This window comes from Parasteatoda tepidariorum, chromosome 2 (genome assembly GCF_982258835.1).
Source record: "Parasteatoda tepidariorum strain Cologne lab strain chromosome 2, Ptep-v5.0, whole genome shotgun sequence".
In the NCBI taxonomy this organism is placed as follows: Eukaryota; Metazoa; Arthropoda; class Arachnida; order Araneae; family Theridiidae; genus Parasteatoda; species Parasteatoda tepidariorum.
Window position 1 is genome coordinate 77,100,377 of NC_141756.1, and position 22,659 is coordinate 77,123,035.

The 22,659-nt window shown below is 30.3% G+C and overlaps 1 protein-coding gene across 2 annotated transcripts in view; it reads right to left on the bottom strand.

The window, feature by feature from the left end:
- Nucleotides 1-1,097: 1,097 nt before the first annotated feature.
- Nucleotides 1,098-22,659, bottom strand: part of LOC147815868 (uncharacterized) — a 31,999-nt gene continuing 10,437 nt past the window's right edge. Inside the window, exons 1-3 of one of the 2 annotated variants that reach the window (XM_087157546.1) lie at nt 22,303-22,381; nt 5,466-5,616; nt 1,098-2,352 (exon numbers count right to left, since the gene is read on the bottom strand). In XM_087157546.1, coding sequence (XP_087013672.1) covers nt 2,247-2,352; nt 5,466-5,616; nt 22,303-22,342 — 297 coding nt within the window. In that variant the 5' untranslated portion in view covers nt 22,343-22,381 and the 3' untranslated portion in view covers nt 1,098-2,246. Of the gene's footprint in view, nt 2,353-5,465; nt 5,617-22,302; nt 22,382-22,659 lie in introns of those variants that run through there. The other variant, XM_087157547.1, reaches the window with a different exon arrangement.

Sequence of the window (22,659 nt, forward strand, 5' to 3'; positions counted from 1 at the left end):
ACTAAATAATCTGCTGATTTCAAGAAAAACAATCTAATAAATAAAAATTAAAATTATGGATCAAAGTTTAATTTTAATCAACTTGTCAGTAGAATTCAAACTCGTGCTTTCGATAATTCATTAAATCAAATATAAATAACTATTAAATGTTATATACAATCAGATACTGTTACAGCTGCTAATATACTTCATATAACGTGTACAGTAAAATAGTACACGGAGAAAAAAAGTACTGGTAAAATTACCGTACTTTGTAGCAATGACGTTTTTGGTTAAAATGAAAAAATAAGAAAAATACAAATAAAAAACATAATTAGGTCAATATAAACCAAGATATATGGTATTTAAACCATTCATTTGGTAATATTTCCATCTACATTGTAATGGTTTACCGGAAATTTTGATTTTCAAATTTGTAGTTCTTATTATCACACATTTAGAAAAAAATACAATACTGAAAAGTTAATTTAACTGAATACCTAACTTTTATGCCAAGTCCATTACTAAATTTTACCGCATTTACCAACTTTTATCTCATTTTATTTAACCATAATTTTTTAAATCAAAATCATTACCGTAGTTCTTCAGTCAATTCTAATTGAGTTATTGAGATTCTGATGTTTCCATAGAGCAAAGAAAAAAAAAAGGGGGGGGGGATTTTACCTAATTTAGTTTTGACTATACTGTTTTCTCTCTGTGTACAAATTAAGAATAATTTGATGTACTTGTGCGTGGTTTTAATTTAAAGGTCTATCAATATCCAAAAAATAATTTAAGTTAAAATTATTAATTGAAAATTGAATTTCATCTATCATGAAACTTACTTTACAACATCTAAACAAAGTTCACTTTTTTTTAAATTTGTCGAAACGGTAAAGAAGTACATTGAAAATGTTGCTTTATTTAACAAGCAGGAAACTCGGAATTAAAAAAAAAAAATTATCAAGACTAAATATTTGCAATTTCAGTTTATGTTATTATTTAGTTACTGATGTTAAAAATTTAACACAAAAAGAATAATGAACTTTTAATATCTAGACATGCATTTAAATTTTTTTTTATATATTTCATTAATTTAAAGATAATATATTTTTAAATTTTTGATGATAATTATCCTAAAATTGTAAGTACAAAGTTTCAATTTACTAATTTTCTTTTCCCTTAAATTTTCCAAAAATTTAGATTTTAATTTTACAGTAAGAAAAGTTTAAGATTTAAACTTAGAAAAGAAAGGAGGAAAATTTAAAGTCAATAATGACAAGATTTTGAAATTCTAATTAAATTCCAATTTTTGTCATGAAAATTTCTTTTTCGTTTCAATAATTATTTTTATTAACATTTTTATTTAAAAGAATGTGGAAACTTCTCTTTTTAACAATGGTCACCTTATTCATCCATTTATGAGACTTAATGGAGAAAAGGAGAGTTATTTGTAATTATTTTAACACTATACATTAAATAAGCTATTAATATAACTACTGGAAATTTTTTACACAAACATAATTGATGATAAATAGAAAATTAATTTTCTATAATTTTTAACAAATTTTAACTTATAAAAATTCAAACCATGCAATCAACGTGCAAAACTGAATACATAAATACTAGTGAAGTAGTAATTTCTATTGAATAAAAATGACATACTATAAATACATTTATAGTAAGATATAGGTTTTTGCTGATGAAATACAGCAATTAACTCATATAAATAAGTTCCATTTTCAAATCATAGCAAAAAAACACTAAAATTCTATATCAATATTATACGCGGGATTCAAAAGATTTAACATATAATTCACATCTAAAGACAATCATTCATTAACATAGAAACTACATAAATATTTGTCATAAAATTTTTTGACTTAATAAAATCGTCACAAATAATTCATATTTCCCTTTATAACTACAACTGACATTACGAACATAATATCACACAACTTATAATTAAGTTATTAAATTAGAAAAAAAGAACAGAATTTATTATCACATGAAGTTTCCCTAATAAGTGGATAATATTTGTTCAAAATAGGCAACTGTAAATGCAAATCATTTGTTAGAATGAAACATCTTATTGTAAAATACAGATGGCGGAGTTGAGCAATAGGAAAATTAATGAAAGTATGGAGTTTAATCTGTAGCATTTTTATCTGTTCATTTACAATATCGGCCATATTACCATTAGCTGCCAATATGTATTGAAATATAGTTTGCACATTGTTCTTTAATTTTCCTCATGCTTGTTTCGTTCAGTTAAACCTTGAATATATCCCCATGGTTTCCTTACAGTTCGGGCATGCGTGGATGGTGTCCATAAACCATGGGCAAACAAGAGGCAACCAGAAACAAGGACAACTGAAAATGATATAGCGAAAATATAGTAATACAGCTTGAAAAAAAGAGAAGCAAACTTTATTTTTTTATACTATTACACTATTACGTACTACTTTTTATCATACAAAATACGAAACAAAAATGGCAAGATTAAAACTATAAAGTTCAAAATAGTTAAAATCAAATCAAATTCAATCAATCATTACTTATGAATATATATATATATATATATATATATATATATATATATATATATATATATATATATATATATATATATATATATATATATATATATATATATATATATATATATATATATATATATATATATATATATATATATATATATATATATATATATATATATATATACACCGAAGAGCCATTACATTATGACCACCCTCCATCTATAACAATAGGCTCGCTCAGGTTTTCATGGTTTCTCGACCAGGAACAATGTTTTCATGGTGCACATTAGGACCCAGAATCCTCATGGAACAATCCCTGACGTCTGTACTGTTTGTCTACGATAGGTACTCTGTCCGCCATTCGTCTGGAAGGGTGGCGGGGACTATGGTAACGAGGTATGATTACTTCAAGTAGGGGTGCGGGGGTCCCTTTTTAAGACTGGTTTCGGTGGGAGAAAAGGAGACTTCTTTCTTCGATCTATTGTATTAGCCCTAGAGTTAAGAGAAATGAGCATTCGCGCCTGAAACATCGTTTAGAGCGTGTGATTCCTTTTTTTTAATCTTTTCTTTTTTTCAAAAGCTTCTGTTTTAGAAAAAAAATTAAAAAAATATATATGTATGTATGGAAATTGTATAAAATTGTTTAAATCAGCTCAATGATTTATTAATAAATAACTCATCTATAAATTTATCATACATAGTAAATTGGTTATTAAAACAAAAATTTGCTAATAAAAACTGTTTTTAATAAATAGTGAAAAAAAACTGCACAGGTTACAATAAAATATGAATAAGAAAACGTAATTTAAGCAAAAAAAACTTCTGATAATTTCAGATGGTTTGATGGGTGCTGATAAAAATCATCGTTGATAGTTTTAGATTTCATCCTAGTTGCGGTCTCTTGCTTTCAGTTTCAAAAAATAAATAAATAAATAAATAAAATATTTAAAAATTAATAATCAAAACAAAGATATTTAATATTTCTCCGGTACAGATAACGTGAACTATTTTTATTTTCAGCAAAAGTTTTATCTCCTTTTAAAATCAGAGTTATTAAGTTTAAGCTCTTCACTTTTTCCAGAAAATTCAAGTAATAAAAGAAATTAACTGCTTTAAAAAATGTGCAAGTTTAGAAATTAAACCATCTAACAATCAATGAACATTCATATCGTAAAATTAAAAAGTAATATTAAAAACCCTTAATGTCAGAATTTGTTCACTTTTTTTCCTTTGTATTTAAAAAATAACAACTGATTGAATCGAGAGAATTATTTTAAGTAAGAAAGAAATATTCATGCGAATCTTAAAAAAGTTCTTGAATCAGATTAAATAAGTCTCCTACTGGTGGCTGAGTCAGCCAATCTGGTATACTCCCCATACAAGCTATCATCGAAGGCGAAAGAAAAGGAGACCTCTTCATCGAAGCCACCCTCCCTAAAATGCTCTCTTCTTGTTTCCATAGCACCAGACTGCCGCAGACTTTGTGGCGGACAGAGTACCTATCGTAGACAAACAGTAAGCTACTTGAACATAGTCTGTAAGCTACTTGCAGACCAGGTTCACCCATTCATGGCAACAGTTTTTCCTACGGGGGATGGTGTTTGCCAATAGGATAATGCACCATGTCATACGGGTATTGTGGATTGGTTCGAGGAACATTCCAGTGACTTTTAAGTCATGTCTTGGCCCCCAAATTCACCTGACCTTAATCCAATAGAGCATTTGTGGTCCTACTTGGAAAACCAAATTCGTGCTGCCACGCTACCCCCTCGCAATGTGAGGGAATTGTAGAACCAGTTGGTGAGCCCTTGGTACCAGATACCTCAGACTGCCTATTAGCACCTTGTGGAATGAATGCCACGGCGGATGCTAGCAGTTTTGAGGGCTAAAGGTGGTCCTGCATGTTATTAGCAGGGTGGTCATAATGTAATGGCTCTTCGGTGTGTATAAACCTGCCTTATAACCAACTGTTTTATAATGATAAACTGTTTCATTTGATATTGAATTCTTTTTTAATAATTTCTCTATGACTGGATATTTTCTATAATGCCTGTATTCTTGATTCAGATGCATGCAAAAAATTCATGAATTCCCTTGGCATTTTTCTTTTTTTCTGTATTTTACAGAAATGAAGCAAGAAGAAAACCCCATAACTCTTGATTTTTTTCCCCTTTTACCTAATTAGCATCCGTGTTAGGTGTACCTTATTAGGAGAACCTTATTAGGTAATTGGATGCACCTTATTAGATATAGAAAAATGTCAAGTTTTAAAGGTTACGATGTTTTTAAATTTTGGACCGGATAGATGCAAGAAATGGTTGGATTACTATAAACGACAAATCTCATAAGAGAAACTTTTGATAATTAATGAGGTAATTTGTAAACTTATGCAATTAATAGAAGGAATAACATTGAACTAAAAAAGTGTATAACTGATAAAGAAAAAAAAAATATGAAAATTAAAAATAAGAAAGCCTTCAGAGTGTAATTGCTTTTTTTCTAAATTCTAAACCCTTAAATATGCATTTATTTAATAATTATACTCCTTGTAAATATAATAGGCGTTTCAAAGTCACGCAATTTTCTCACTCTCCACTCTTTTACCCTCCCTATTACCATGGTTACCATAAATCATTATCTTCCCCCACGGCGATAAGTTTCAGTGTCAAATGGCAATACACTGATGTAGGTAAAAAGAAAAATTCGAGGGAAATATGGTAACGGGGAGGAAGATAGAGTTTAGACTACTTTTAAGATGTCTATTCCATTTACGAAGTTTTATAATGAATTTTGATCTATATTTCAGTACAATCAATAAAACTTTGAGATCAGAATAATAGTAATGAATTTTTTGAAACAATGAAATTTCGCGAGAAATTAAAAAAAAAAGATTTTTGCAATTGTTAAATAATTTTTTTTTCTACTGCGTATAAATGATCTTACCAAATAAAAATACTTAGAATACACGTGATATATGAACAAGCAGAGGTGTGTCGGCTGATTTCCGTTGTTACTTCTTTCCCACAGTTTGTGCATGTTGTTACTACTGGTTCAGGGCCAAAAAGTGGATGCTGTACCACAGTCACAGGGCGCACTGTAAAAAAAAATATATATTTAGGAAATCAAATACAATGCATCGTTGGTAAGGAAAAAATGTATTTAAAAGAATAGAACAATGAGCATCATGGATAAAAAATGGATCTTGATTTTTAATCTTTACTGTTTTCGGTGGTTTAGAGAAAATAATGAACCAAAGTATATGCAATATGTTGCTTGCCTTTCCTTGCAAGGTGTTTTGTTTCTCATAAAAGGGTATCCAAAGCAGCAAAAGGGAAATAAATGTCGCCGGTGAGCGTTTCAGTTTGGGCACAGCTCCAAATGCATGTTGAAAAAAACAGGCAGAGCTCAAAATGCGTGCTTAACCTCTTACCTGTTTTAATGTTATATGCTTTTCTATCTCTCTATGCAAGCAAGAAGGTAAATTTACTTTTTGTTAGCATTCAGGCAAGACATAGAAAAAGAAAATATCCATCAAAACTGGAGGAAATGGAAGGACTAAACCAAAACATAATATTTAGTCTAAAACAGGCTGCACAAAATACCATATCGCGTAATATTACTTTAAACACAAGTAGCAATTTTGCAAATGGACATAGCTCAAAATATGGGTGTATCCCCTGATATGTTTTAAAATCATTTGCTTTTCTATCTCTGTTTGCTAGCAAGCAGGAAAATGTGCTTTTTGCTAGCATGCAGGTAAGGCTTAGATGGCAAAATAATCCGCCAAAAACTAGTTGATTTTTAAAAACTTGACCAGGATGTAATATATCATCTAAAATAGAGTGCATAAAATACCAAAATGCGTAATATTACATGAGTAACAAGTAAGCGTTTAACAAAATCGACACAGTACAAAATGATTGATAGAAATTGGACATAGCTATTTTGGAAAATGAGGATAGCATTTGAACCCACTTTTTCAAACTTCTTCTATAGAATTGTTCTTTTAAGAATAAATTTATTGATCCAAATAAATTCATAATGCGATGCATAAACTTAAAATTTAACTGACTCAAATGCTTATAAAGCTTATATCATTTAGTAATTTTTTTTAATTCGTCTTTTTTTTAAGTAATCACTCAAAAAGTTAGATGTGTAATGCCCTCAGCTAAATCCCCTATCCCAAACTTATAACTTTATTTCATAACGATTATGCTTGGTGTTTTAAAAAACAAGGAAAATTAAGTACGAAATTCCTAGTTTATTTACTAACTTTGGGTAGATCGTAGAAGCAGCGCATTTTTTTCTGTACCTATTTTCTCAAACACGCATCTTAAGCTATGTCCATTTTCTTAAACACGCATTCTGAGCTGAGACCATTTTCATACACATGCAATTTGAACTAGGTCCATTTTCTTAAACAAACAATCTAAGTTATGCCCATTTTCTTAAACACGAATTTTAAACTGAGTGCAGAATAAAATGTTCATCGGCGATAAAAAAAAGTTTGTTTGCATTTTATTCTAGCTTCGATGACTCTGATGTTTAGAGAAACAACAGGATGAAATATATTTCCAAATTCACGGTGAAAGCACGTTTAAATAATTGGAATTATATTAATTTTAATTTTGTATTATAGGTCGTAGAATTTTATTAATTATTTCAGGTGTCGACTTAAAACACAAAATGTGTGATAAAGAAACTATAAATCGACACTCGGAAAATTTTATTTTGGATTTATTAGGTACTTAGAATAATTTTTAAAATTTATTGACAAACTAGTCTTCATTCTAAAATAATATATCTCTTAAACACAGTATTAAAAAAATATTTTAATTTAGAAAGGTGGTATTTTATAAAGTATTTAAGAAAATTGAATTTTTTTTCTTCTTTAAAATAACGATTGAAATTTACAAGACAGGAATAATTTGTGGACTTCAGGAATGATTGGGCAAATTGGATTTGATTAAAGTGTATATATATGGTTAAAATGATATGGGGGGCTTAGTAAACTTATTTTACAGCTAGTTTATAAATTAATAATAATATATAATTGGTTAATAGAAATAAAAATTCAAAATCAAATTTTTAAAAATTTGATAAACAAACACTAGAGCCTTATAAAATAAATCACAATAAAAAATTATATAGAATTTTTTTAAAAAAAATATTGGCTGAAAAGTTTCAATCTTAAATGGTTTTTTTCGCTATATTCTATAATGATAAAAAAATTTATTTCGTAAATAATCTATTTCTTACCGGAAAGAAATAATCATTGTGCTAAATGGAAACGAATGAAGCATAGTTTAAAAAAATTGATATTTCTAGAAAAGAAAACATAATTTTGGTTAAAAAAAAGTCAAAAAAGTGTTTTTAAAACATACATTTGATAATATTTCCGTGTACTGCAAAATAGTAGGCTGAGAAAAATGTCTGGTAAAATTACCGTATTGTGTAGTAAGGACGTTTCTGGTTAAAATAAAGAAGAAAAATGAATAAATAAAATATAATTGTGGCAATATAAACCAAGATATACGGTATTTAAACCATTCATATGGTAATATTTCTATTTACACGGTAATGGTTTACCCGAAATTCTGGTTTTTAAAATTATAAACCTTTTTTACCATAAATTTTGTAAGAAATACAAAACTTGAAAGTAAATTTAACCAAATAAATGATTTTAAGGCAAGCAGATAAAATTATCAAATTTTACCACATTTACTAAATTTCATCAATTATTCTAAAGCCATATTTTATTGATAATTTTACCAAAATCATTACAAAGGCACTTCAGTATAAATTACCTAGCTTTTTGATGTTTCAATCGACCCAGAAACATGATAAGTGTTATCATATTCTGATAATTTTGATAATACCTTTTCTCACTGTACAAAGCCATGTAAAATAAATTTATTATACTGTGCGTTAACGTCATCTTTTTACTACTCAAATCAGTTGAAAGTCATTTGAGTTAAAAGCTGAGTAAATAATGCACCCGGTGTATAATTTATGGCAAAGAAAACCACATGATTTAAGTTAATTTTAGAGTAATTAATTATGTTCATAAAGTAATGTACTTGAAAATGTATGCTTATAAAGTTATGTCATCATTACTTCATAAGTCAAAACTTAATAATGCTTTTCCACTTCTGACACATGTTACCTATCATTTGACTACATTCGTGACCATTAGAAATGTTGGCATAAATTAATATTTTATTACTGCATTTACGATCCTTTGACCTGCAACTAGATCATTAATGAAAAATACAATGTCGTGACACTATTTTCAGGACAAAATACAAGTTCGGACGAATTAAAATGATTATTTTTCCTTCACGGTTGACAATGCCGTCCGTTGGAAAAGTTTAGATGTCAGATAGCGAAGCGTGTTTAACTCCCTGCAGTAGCTGTTCCAATCCAATTTTCTAAGTAATGTTTAATAAATGAAGCTGCATTTATAATACCACCTCAAAATATTTTATGAAATTGCTATCATGGTCTACTTTGATAATAAATTTGCATTGGGTTTCCAAGGAGATGATGAAGTTTTCGAACATTTACAGTGTGCAACGTTTTAATAATTCTTATGCATTTTTATGAACAAATTTCTTAACATTTGTTTTAACACTTTTTTTTCACTGTAACGCAGATTAAATAAAAACGTGATTATTTATGATGTTTTGTACAGCAAGTAGATTAAGGAACATAAGGAAGATTACTAATCTACGAGTGTTTTTTTTTTAAATTAAATTTACTTTTTTACAATACATGACTTAGATAAGCACAACGCGTATGAGGTGGAGACTCTTAACTGTTTTGGCTTGATGTTCATGCTTCACAAGTAAAGCAAGAAATAAAGTTCTAATACGTTTATAGTTTGTCGGTAAAAAGAACTCCCCTCGCCACGAAATCTAAGGCCATTTGCTGCTATGTAAACAAGAAATAGCACATTTTAAAGAGAGGAGATGCTTAATCCCCAGACCCCCTACTCGAGTCAAAATCTATCTTATATAATGACCCAACATCCCTTCTTGAAATAGTTAAACCTTGTAGCCACAGTCACCGCCACCACTCCAGACGAACAGCTAGAGAAGTTCTTTACATAGACAAACTATAATGAGCTTTGCTTTGTTTACTTATGAAGAAGGGAAAGACCTCTACGCACTCTTCATACTGGTTTTTGTTTATATTCAGAGCAAATAAGTGTCTCTTATGAGGAAAATATTAACGCTTCGGTTTTAAGCTCGGTTAAAAGTTAACTTAGCTACGCCACGAAAGGAAACTTTGACTAGTTGCTTATTAGAGTGGTGAGTATAATAGATAGAATAATAACAGATTTGACAACGTTCATAACTGCGGTGTTCTTCTATTTTGAGTTATTTATTTTATAAAAAAATTCTGTAATCGTAATCGTAACCTGTAAGCGCTGAAGTTTACTTGTTCTTTCGAGGCTCTGGTTAATTTTTCCTTATTGTTATTGTTGCTTGTAACGGCTGAAGTTTACCATCATTTCGAAGCTCGAACCTTTGATCTTCATATATACAGCAGCCAGTTCGCAATTCCTACTTTCGTGGAAGTTCTAATTTGTGCCCCATGACTGATTTGATGGAGAAATACGAAGCACTTGTTCATTGCTTGTAACCGGAAAAAAGTTCCAAATTTAGTATTTTATTTGGTTTGAATGCTAATATTAAACGAGGGTTACGGTAGACTGTTTGATATTCACCTTCAATGGTTATCCGAACAAACTACTGGTACATGAGAGTACAATTCTTCTATAAGTTAGATCAGAGGACAGATGGTGGGAGTATACACTCCATCTACATACCACGCTTCCCAAAGTCACGGATGTGCACGGGTCTTGCCGGATCTGAAGCCGGAAAAGTCCAACTCTTCGCTTAATCAGAAATTCCGGATCACTAAGACACAATCGGAATCCGATCCTTTTGCAAGAGGAATTAAATACATGCTAAGACTAAACCCACAGTAACGACCAAGCAGATTTTTTTTTATTTTAAGTTGAAAACATCTATCTAATCACTATATTCTGCTAAACCAATAATTGAAATGACCCCAATTACTTTAATTCTGCAATTCAAGTTTTGGTTTCTCAAGGTCTTGTATCCTAATGAGGTGACCCAGGATCGAATACCAGCGCTGGCAAGTTAATACGTATTCTGCTGACGGGCTAAGTCGTGGATCTGTTAAGCAAACCATGAGAGGTTTTTGTGCTTTTCCTCTCAATACAACGTAAATGCGGGTTGCAAATGCAATCGAAAGGTCTTCACGATGGCTAGTTTGTCCCGATGCTTAATCAAAGTGTTTCTTAATCTTCTGGGTAGGTTCAAAATCCCAAAGTTACAGAGTTGATAGTTATAAACCCAAAAATGGATCAACGTCGGTTTAAAAAATACTACTGCTAAGGATTTGCTAGAAATTGTAGAAGTCAAACGACTCGTATTAATTTTCTGTTGAATTTAAATCAATTCTCATTTCATTCAAAGTACACAATTAATCTTAAATATGCATTTGATACAAATAAGGACTCATTGAAACTAGATATAAATTATTAGAAAAAAAAACATTCGTGATTTCTTAATTTTTCCCCTCATTTTCATAACGATCTAAAATCAGATTGGAAGATAACTGATATGAAAGTTTATCAGGTACTTGCAGCTTATAATCAATATGAATATTTAAAAGGAGAATTTTTATTAGTTTTTAAATTTTAATTTAATAAGCATTATGCAACGCGAAGGAGACTTGGATATCCATCTGCCAAGCGTCTTTCAGATGTTGTTGTTGTTGTTAATTTACGTCGCTCTAGAGCTGCACAATGGGCTACTGGCGACGAAACGTCTTTCTGAAGTTCTGATAACAGGGACTATTTCCAACCCAAATTCAAATGCTTCTTTTCCTCTTTTTTATCAATATATTTTTATAATTTATGCACTTAATTCGCAACCAATGACTAACGAGTTTGACTTTTCCAAGTGTCATTAGAAACAAAAACAACATAATTTGTGATAACTATTTACCAAAGACTTAAGACTCCGTCTGTTTGAAACAAAGGAGCCAGAATATTTCCTTATAACATGGTTAATGAAAAAAGAGCATGGCATACAATCGTTTATTAAGAACAATTTCATATTGCAAAACATGATGAGTGCGGTACTTATCAAAGATTCGAAGCCCTGAAATCACTTCATTCATTTTCCATGCATCTGCAGGATTGTATGACATGCAAAGCAGCTTGAAAAACCCTTCTCAAGTTCAAGGGTACATAGCAAGATTTGATTTGAAAAGAATATGCTGCGAAAAGAATGTGAAGCTGCATTCCGGGTCAGGGTGAGAATTAAACCCTCGACTTTCATTTTTCAAAGGTGTTGGTGGAAGAACAACCCTCACTGGTCAAAGATACAGCAAAAGTTATTGAAAAAACTTGCTATACTGAAACTCGACTATTCGATGTTAAAAAATAATTAGATGATGTAATCGGTGAATATCGAAAGATATACACTCACTGTCTTTTATAAGTTGGTGAAGCGACTACTTTTTGAACTTTAAAATTAAATAATTAAGTTTACAACAAGGTAAGTGCTGTAACTAATATATTTCAGAAATTGTATTTCATAGTAACCTTGGGTTTTTGTATTACCGCATTGGAATTTGTGCAACCACCCGTTAGTTATTGTGAATTTAATATTCTTATACTAAAGCTAGGACTGCGATTCAATTCCCTGTGATAAAGGCTGGGTACCAGATCAGAGCAGTGCTTTGGAATATTCACTAATGCAATATTTCTTTAGGTTTCAGATCTGGGAAAACTCACGCATGGTTGCGCAAATGAGGAGGGCGATGCGGAGGTCGGGTAATTTTGCATTGCAAGCATCTGCTGTCTAACATAAATTGTGCCAGTGCAGTAACATAAAGTGTGCCAACTCCAATTTGTGAAGAGCTAAAGGAGCGTTGACAACAAAACCTAACTTATTTATGCAAGTTGTTTTTTCTAACTGACAAGAGGGTCCCACAGTAGACTGTTCATAAGACACGATTCCTTTAGATTAAAGTAAAGTATCACTGTCTGCCGTTAGTGAAAGGATGGGTGACCACTTTGATTATCCTGCGAAGGAATCAAAAATGGGCGACATTGGTATTCACTAAATTGCTTAACCGTAAAGTGCTCGATGTCACGCGTAAGTCGTCCGGCTATCAAAGCATGGGAATTATTTACACTACAAAGGTTCAAAATTGTGTCTTTGGAGCATTCTCATAGATGTTACCCCAAATGTCTCTTATAGCCAAATGCGCACCTGTAATTGATGTTGTTGTTGCATTTCATTTACGTCGTGCTAGAGCAGCACAATGGGCTATCGGTGACTGTCTGGGAAACATCCCTGAGGATGATCTGAAGACATGTCATCACAATTTTGATCCTCTACAGAGGGGATGGCACCCCGCTTCGGTAGCCCGACGACCTGCACGCGAAGTCGAGCACTTTACGGTAGAACAGTTTAACGAGGACCAATACCGCACACCCTCGATTCCCACGCAGACTGATCCAAGTGGTCATCCACTCGCACACTGACAGCAGTCAGTGAAGCTTGACTTCGGTGATCTGCTAGGAACCGTGTCTTAACGATCAGTCCACTGCGGGACCTCGCTATAATTGATGTAAATAAGGTAGCAGAACTTCTAATTGATACTACCGTTATTTCTAAAAAATTTATTGTATTTATTTAATCATTTAATCATGTAAGTTGTTGTGTTTCTCACATTTTCAACTTGGAGAAGATTAGACATTGCGCAAGTATAAAAAAGACAGCACAATGATACGTACAGAATTACCGAAGGATTCTAACCCACAATCTCTCCTTATTAGAGCATTTGGCGGAATGGCAAAACACCTTAGACACGAAGGCTCCCTTCGTATTGAACACAGAAGTCTGTACATGTATACGAATAAATAAGTAAAGAAACCACACCGTAGTAGATGTAAAGTATTACAGAGTAACTTATTTCCATGTAATTTTAACACAACAACTGACTAGAAGTATGTTTAAAATAGTGATTGTTAAGAGACTGCTTACGTTTATTTTGATAAAGAGTGCAAAAAAAAAGAAATATTTTACTATAAAAAAACTATTAATAGTATGTTTTTTCTTGTCATTTGCTGTGGTTCCTCAAAAACTTTAAGTGATATATGCATGGACATTGATCTTTCGTGTTTCTGCAACGAAATATCAGAGGTTCTACTCTAACATGCAGGTAAATTATACACTTCTAAAATATTTTGCAAGATATTATCTTTTGTAATTTGTTAATAATACTATTAATAATACTTTGTTAATAATACAAATAATACTATCGCAATAATCGTATATTTAAATAATCCTATTATTAAAAAATGTACAATATTATAATATTTGTGACAATCTTATATTTTTATCAAAGTTACCGTTCCAAATTTAAGTAAATACTCTGAATACAGTGTGTTTGATAACAACCACCATTAATACACTCTCTTAGAATTCAGAGAAATAAAGTGAAACATTATGCGGCATTAAGGTGTAATATTTAAATGGGAATTAGAAAATTACTAAAAACTCTGATAAACAATAGTAAGACTCGTAAGAGCAAAAGTGGGACTAAACACCTCAATTACCTGTTTACTTCTCTGAGGAAGCTGGAATACATTTGTCATACCTTAAAGACTGCTTGTACTCCTATAATCAACTAATTTCAGTTATTTTTAATTTCTCCTTTGCTCTCACTACTGCCATCAATTGTCAGAGTAATTTTGCTTCATAATTTCATTTAAAATGTTACTTTTATTACTCATTTTTTATTCGAACTCCTTATGTGTATAATTTTTTACTTTCACTTTTTTAAAGATTCTTAAAATACACGATAAGATTTGTCACTATAAAGCACACTTCGTTTATTTTTCACAATTTTAACAAATGAAGATTTGTTTCCCTAAACTTCGGTAACGTGATGAAAAAATTATTTTTAGAAAATCTTTCTTTTAAAATATTCAAAGTAATGACTAGAGTAAAATTATGTATTTTATAAAAAAATTACAATTCTATTTTAAAAGAAAAATTACTTTTAAATGTAACTGTCTGTATGAAAGACTGATGATTCCAGACTTTCACCGGTGAATATCAACAATCACTTAGTTGCTTTGGTTAATGCCCGAAATTTATGCCAGATCTAATTATTCATTAATATTTAAATATTCTTCCGATAATAAAATATTTATTCAATATTTCAAATATCTGAATACGATAGATTTGAGAAACAACATCAGTGTTAGGGATACTACGCCGGTAGGAAGATAATCGCCAGTATTCTCAACCCGTATTTTTTTAAGATAAAAATAAAAATATTAACTTGATTTACACTTAACCATTATTCCCTACATCGATAGTTTTTATTTTCGTAATTAAATTACCTCGTATTCTCGACATTGATGTTGTTTTAAACCCTTCCTTCTCGCTCCCGTGAAAATGACGGGGTGAGGCTTCGCCCTCTATTTCTCGCTCTCGTGAAAATGACGGGGTGAGGTTTCGCCCTCTATTTCTCACTCCCGTGATATTGACGGGCTGGAGTGTTCAGTAGTAACGCGCCAATAAGAATAAAGCTAATTCGTTTCGTTTGCCCGGAAAACATTTTATTTCTCATTTCGCACACCAGATGGCAGTACCAGGATATTTTCAATGTAATTGTAGATAGTTAGTTTATTTTAAACTAGATGTCAGCACTGATCAAATACGTAATACAAATACAAAAGTAAAAAAATAGTCACTTTTATGACCGTTTTCTTGAAAATTAACCGATCGTTAAGGGGTTAAAAGTTAAGTGTCATTATCCGGTATACCTGACACTGATATTTTTCCTAATCTATCCTAACCAGATATTAAAATATCGATTTAGTATTAAAATATCAATGGATAAATTAATATCAAATCAGACGTAGCAAATATTTCAGACATTCGCCAAAGCTGCTAAGTAATTGCTGACATTCACGGGTGAATGTCAACAATTCTACAAGTATACTTTTCAATGATCGTAGTGTTTTATAAAATAAATACACTTGTCCGATAATTTTAAAATTTAGTAGTTGAATTTGTTATGGTTCGCTTTACTAAATTTTAAAGTACAATCCAAGACTAATTTACTAAGAAAGGCGTTTTCGGCTTTTTCTAATAAGATCATTCTTTTTTGGGTCCCGCAGTGTACTGATCGTTAAGACACGGTTCCCAGCAGATCACCGAAGTCAAGCATCACTGGCTGTGGTCAGTGTGCGGGTGGGTGACCCACTTGGATCAGTCTGCGTAGGGACCGAGGATGTGCGGTATTGGTCCTCGTTAAACTGTTCTACCGTAAAGTGCTCGACTTCGCGTGCAGGTCGTTGGGCTACCGAAGCAGGGGTGCCATCCCCTCTGCAGAGGATCAAAATTGTGATAGCATGTCTTCGGATCATCCTCAGGGATGTTTCCCAGACCGTCGCCAATAGCCCATTGTGCAGCTCTAGTGCGGCGTAAATGAACTACAACAACAACACAACACTCTTTTTTGGAAGCCTCAAATTTACTATTTTCTTAAGAGATTCCGAATTTGGATTGTGTAGTGTTATATATTAAGTGTACAGTAAACATAATGCATGCCGGGATAGCCTGCTTAGTAGGGCGTTGGGACCCATTTACAAGTGGGCATGGGTTCGATTCCCGCAGGTCAAAGACTCCCCGTGTCATAAATGGTGACTGGTGCACTTTAAGTCTGTTGGGGTAACAAAGTCAGTCACCATATTACCATAACAAATCGATACCTCTGGAGATTGATCATTCTCTGGTTCAGGTTACATTACGATCAGTGGATAAATGAATGGATGTATTAATGGGTCCACCCTATAAACGGGTTGTGACGTGTGTGTGTGGCTGAAGTCATATTCTTCCATAGATCACGTTGAAGCCATAGATCGCACCGCTGAAATACAGGAAACGTACCCTCTGTCTTAAATTTTGTGTGGTTTCATCAAACAGGTTTGCTGGTATGTTCAAATGGCATTGGAAACAACAACAATAAACATAATTGATAGACGAGTCGCATCCGGAAGTTTTCACATTTTTCACATAAACGTTAGAAAAATCATGTCATGTTTTGCAAAGGTATTTTTTGCATGTTTTAATAATATTGTCCATATTTAATAACATTCAGCGTATTTTAAAAATATTTCATACTCAAATTAATCATATTGAAAGCTTTAAAGTTTGAAAAAACAATAACGATCATATGCAATTGGGAATTAAAGTTTTCAGAAGAAAAAAATTTAAAATACTATCAAGATTTTAGTTAGAACTTATCACCTGCATTTTTACAATAGCTTGTTTTCTTCACAACTAAAAAATATGCAAAGTTATGCAGATAAAATTCTTTTTAAAAATAATTTAAATTGAAATATAGTTAATATTTATGAAATAAAGCCTTAAGAAATGTATTAAGAATATTCTCTAAAACTGCAATGGTTTCAACTTTAAAAAAAACTGGAAAGTTGGAAAAAAGCTACTAAGTAATGTTTTTAATCGATTAGTTTTTTAGAGTCGATAGGAGTAAATTACACATTTTTATTGATGTATGATAATAAAGTTTATTTTGTATAATGAACCTTTCACGAAAGCATTGAGTACAATCATTGAGTCCAATAAATTGATTATTTGATTTTATTTTGGTTTGGTAGATTTTTATTCTGCTTATGTTTGATAATATGGGTTAGTTACTTTTTGCTCGAAGATTTTTTGAATTTACAACTAGCATATTTGTTTTCTTGCGATAATAAATAAAAATAAATATTTCAAAGATTGATATTTTAATATTCTTTTACGACATATTCCAATTTTCTTATTTGTTTGTTTTATATTTCGTATTTATTTGTTTGATATTTCTTTATATATTTGTTCATATTTTAATTTATTTATTAGATTACTTATTTTATTTATTTATTATTTTATTGAATGATGAAGGGACAGTAAAGATATTTTTCTTCAATTTATGAAATTGCGTTTGATAGATTATTATGTAAAATATATAAAGTTATTGATGATTCATAAAGAATGATTTAATAATTAACTAGTTTAAAATTAATTTGTCAATTTTAATTTATAATAATTAGATTAAAAGAAAAACTTGTTTTTTACCGCTATTAAAGACGAGAAAATTCTTGATTACTGAAAAAAAAAGAGAAATTAATGCATTAATTTTAAAAAAAAGATTAAAATATTTTTTTTTTTAAGTTATTTTTGGTGGAAGAAAATTTAGCTTCTTGTTAAACTACTTATGGTAATATTTAAATTTTGGTTAAGCTACTCATTTTATACACTTATGAAAAAAATGTGGATAAAACTATACAAAATTTTATATTAGTCACGGAAAATGAAGTTTTAAAGCTCTACTCTATTATTGGAGTTAATGAGAACAAAGGAGGCATTTCCTGGGAGGATGCGTGGGGATCATTTTATTGACCCTCTGCATTATATAACTTCCAAATCCTGAAAAACTAGACACTTGTTCATCCCTTTTTTATTAGTAGCTGTGTATTCTCTCCTTATCTGCTTTCTGGGAATAATTAAAAGGAATTTCCTCCCTCAATTGACGTTTTATCAATTACTGGTGTCATAGAATCCCGCACTTTTTACAATTTGTTTTACAAATCACTTTACTTCTGTTGGTGACGAGTACAGTGCTCCATTTTTCGTTTCTTATTAACTTGTTTCTTTTGTCAAAACAATTATTGACGTGTCTCAGATCAGACGTTTTCAACACAGAGATACCAACTTGCTCCGGACAGCAAATAAATATTTTAAAGTGGTAGTTTATCAATTGTGACTCTTGGTTTAATAAGTTCAATTTAGTGGATTTTTATCCACCACTATTTCTAAATAATTTGCCGGCTTATATAATCCACCACTTTATAGTAGTTATGTCATGCTATACCTTTTAAAAAAACAAGCAAAAATAGTCAGATATTTGCAAAATTTGGTTTGTAGTTATTTCCCGTTTTTTTAATTATTTTGGCGTGTCCGGAGCAATTGGCATCTCTGTCAACATTCCGTTGAGAGTTGTTGTTTACACTGCAATCAAAGATCATTTCTATATCAAGAAAGTTTGTTTAATGATATGTCAAGGTAATTAATTATTATTACTTCTTTTTTACAATGTTCATGAAAACAATGCCACACAAGGTACAGGCATTGTTTTGCTATCTAGCAAAAATTCACTAAGTGTGTATAAAAACCAACAAAGTTACCTAACATTGCATGAAAAATCAAAGACCTTTCCATGTTTCTCATGTGCCAGAAACATGCTGTTAAACTGCGTTTGAACCGTGGACTGCAAGTTCAGATATTAAACAAGTTTTGACTGAAATCATCAAAATCGAAATTTTCAACATTTTCGAAAGCAAGTTTTGCTCCTCAATCTTTTTTTTCAAAATAAAGTAATCAAAATCAAGATTTTTGACTTACAAAAAATGAGGGATATCCGCCATCTGGAAAACATTGTACCAATGGCAGAATAGAGGTTGATTGCTTGTGCCCTCAAACGTAAATTTCACCTTATATACACTGAATAGATCAATAAAAGTTCTAATTTTAAATTATCATATCTCAGTATTTATTCTACCGTTTCTGTTGTACTGTTAGATTCGTTAAAATTGCATGGTTAAAAATGATGTAAAAATTTTATGATTCAAAACTTTAAAAAAAAATTTCGATTATTAAAGCAAATTAAAAAAATATATGAATAATTATTAAAATATATTTTTAAGTAGAATTATTTTTTTATAAATTAGTTTTAATAATCAATTTGAATTAATGAATTTTATTAAAGGAATTATCTGATTACGATTGGAAGACCTTGGAAAGTGTACTTCTCACCAATTTTATTTATTTTTTAATATTGATTGAAAGCTATTTTACCGTTTATGACTCGTTCGATCATCTGATGATAACTCTAGAAAATACAAAGAAATGACCCATCAAGGTTCTTAAAGGTTAGCCTGGGGTCAAGGAGAAAGGCTAACACAGGTAAAATATTTTGATTTGTGCGCTCAGCATCCGCTCATCCAATTACTGCTCGTCGAGTTTATGGTTATAAACGCAGAATAATATATAAATGCAGTTATTTATAAGCACAGAAGTTCAAATTGGTTGATAATTCTCTATATTAAGTAATATTTTTAAAATACAACCCATCTACAACAAAAAATGATATTAAAAATTAAATTAATTTCAGATTATAAAACAAACGAAATTCATTTTGTAAGCCAAACTCAATATCTAAAATATTTTAACGTAACATTTCTATTTCCCTATGCATATGACAAAAAATGGTAAAAAAGAATAAAAAACAGGTAAATTTATACTGTTTAACTATTATTTAAAAACTGATGATTGCAGAACTGCATTGTTGAAATTTTTTCAGAAATTAAAAGCGAATCTAAATTATTGCACGTTTTATATTTCAAGTTTCTGATTGGGTGACTGCCTCGAATTTACCTGCATTGAAAGATACTGCCAAATAAAGTAAAATTTACCTTTTTTTAATGAAAATTATGATGATTAAAATCGTATTTAGAATATTCCCTTCCCATATACAGTAAAGTTCAATGAAGAGAAGAGAGGTTCTCAAGTTATTTTTCATTAAGCAAGTCCATTTTAACCAAAATGTAATCAACTTATATAAGTTTCTCCAACTATTTGCGATGCTTAATGTCTAAATACTTTTTACAACACTTTTAAAAAACAATGTACTTTGTTTAATCATAAATTGATGCTTAATGGAAAAAGTCATAAAATTTTTACCATTCTGTCTCATATTTAATGCCACAAAATGCATATCTAAATTAGATTGTTTGCAACCAATGCGCAAAAGCAACCATCAAATGATATCCTTCAACATCCGAATTACTTATTTGTAAATTTATCATTGCCCCTAAAACGACAAAACCTATATTTTAGTTAAGAGAGGGGAATAACAAGTAACACTTTTTGTATAAAAAAAATTCCCCACAAGAAACTTTAAAAGTTTCAATCCCAAAGTTTTAATCTTTCAAAGTTCAGATCCTCATTGTATACTCAAACATTACTATTTTGGAACAGCTTAAGAAGACACTATACAAGGGAGAAACACTTTATGAAAAATTCTATTCGCATCCATTGGTAATTTAACATTTTAATTTTATAGAAAAGTGAGTTCTGGATGGTCTAAAGTAAACCAGGAAGTTTCAATTGATGGAGAGAAAAAATTCAGAATACTTATATCAAATCACGGAAATATTACTTATGATTATGCAGTGAGGAAGTTAATCTGCAATAATTTGCTTTCCTTTTCAAACTTCGCAGTTTTACAGCATTTGAAAATTTTTGCTTACTCTGGACTTGCCTGAACTATCGTATCTTTAAATTTAAAATTTTAAATAATAGTAGAGGCAAAATAAAATTTGCCATGAAAAGTTTATGCAGCTATACATGGCTTCCTCTTAACAATGCAGTCTAGTATAGTTAATTCCGTTTCTATTGCTAGCAAATGTTGAATTTATAATAAAATCTACATTATTTTTAAGGCAATTTTCTTTATTTATCAGATTAATTTTCTGAACCAGTATGCGCAAAATTATAGATATTTAAACTATTATTCAGATGAATAATTTATATATTCATGCATTCAGATTTTGACGAAAAATATCGATATGATTTTCAATTTTATTTAAGGTTTCAACTTTCCATTTTAATTCATTGGTTTTAAAACTACACTAGGAATTTTGTTTCCAAAGAAATCTTTGTCTTAAACAATGTTTTTCCTAAAATACAATTTAAGCTCGCTTAATTTGTATTTCTGAATTTAGCAGTTCCTTTCTGAAATTCCATATTTTGCTATCTCCCTTCCGGTTATTACTATTATTATTATTTAATTTCTGTATTATCTCTTCTTAATCATAGAAAAATTAATTAAAAAAAGGGTATTTTAATAAAAACTATTTTAATAAAATGAAAAATAATTGAGGTCTAGATAGTTTGAAAATTTTATAAAAAAATATAATGTGTGTATCATCAGTTTTTACCAACACTGTGAAAAATTCTGGATCAAATTCTGGAGAAAAAAAGCATTGGAATCTTGAGTGCAGCATCCGTAAAATCCTTTTTCACCATGAAATTTTATACCGTTATTTTTATTTAAGTTATATTTATTTAATTACAGTGATTCAGTGGTTTTGCAGAAAATATGACTAAAATTACGGTAGATTGGATTTTTGCTTCCTATAACTTAACAGCAGTAAAAATAGATTTTACGGCAGAAAGTACCATCAAATGGGGGTAAAATCGTAATTTCATCCGAAAATTCTACAGTGTGGGAAAAAATTTTCAATTATTAATCACTGAATTTTTCAGTTCCACTCAAAATAATATATTTTGTTTTCAATTAAAAAGAACTTAAAGTATTTCTGGCTACATAAATCACTTTACCCAATCATAATTCTATCGAAAACTTTAATCAAGTTTGAAATACCATAAATCATAGTATTTGCTTTCTTTAAATTTATACTCAATAGTTTGTTTAACGCATATAAAATCTGCAGTTTGCATGATGTTTTCAAAAAGAAAATTCAAAAATTGCATTACTTCATTCGCTTTTAATGTACGTTATTATTTGCAATGACGAAATTATAAGCTTTAAGAAATTCAGTATATTACTAAAATTTATATATATCTACCTGAATTCTCATCTTCCATAGTTTGACAACATGCACCCATTTCAAAATAAGCATTTCTCTGACTATATTCACGCCATTTCGACCAGTAAGCGTTGTCTGTTGCTATGGTAACGATGTGATGAAAACATAACTCTAATAACAATGCCTCTCGTGCAATAATTTTGTTTATCAAAAATAAAAAAATATGTATATTTCCATTGTTCACTTTCTCAAGTAGTTCGATCGTTTGCACAAATCTATTTTTTAGGCCGTGATATGCTATTGGATAAATGACTAAATAGATTGTTGGTTCTAAAATAGTTTTTAAGTATTATTACTTGCTTATTTTTATTCTTCAGAATAAATGCAAATTTTAAT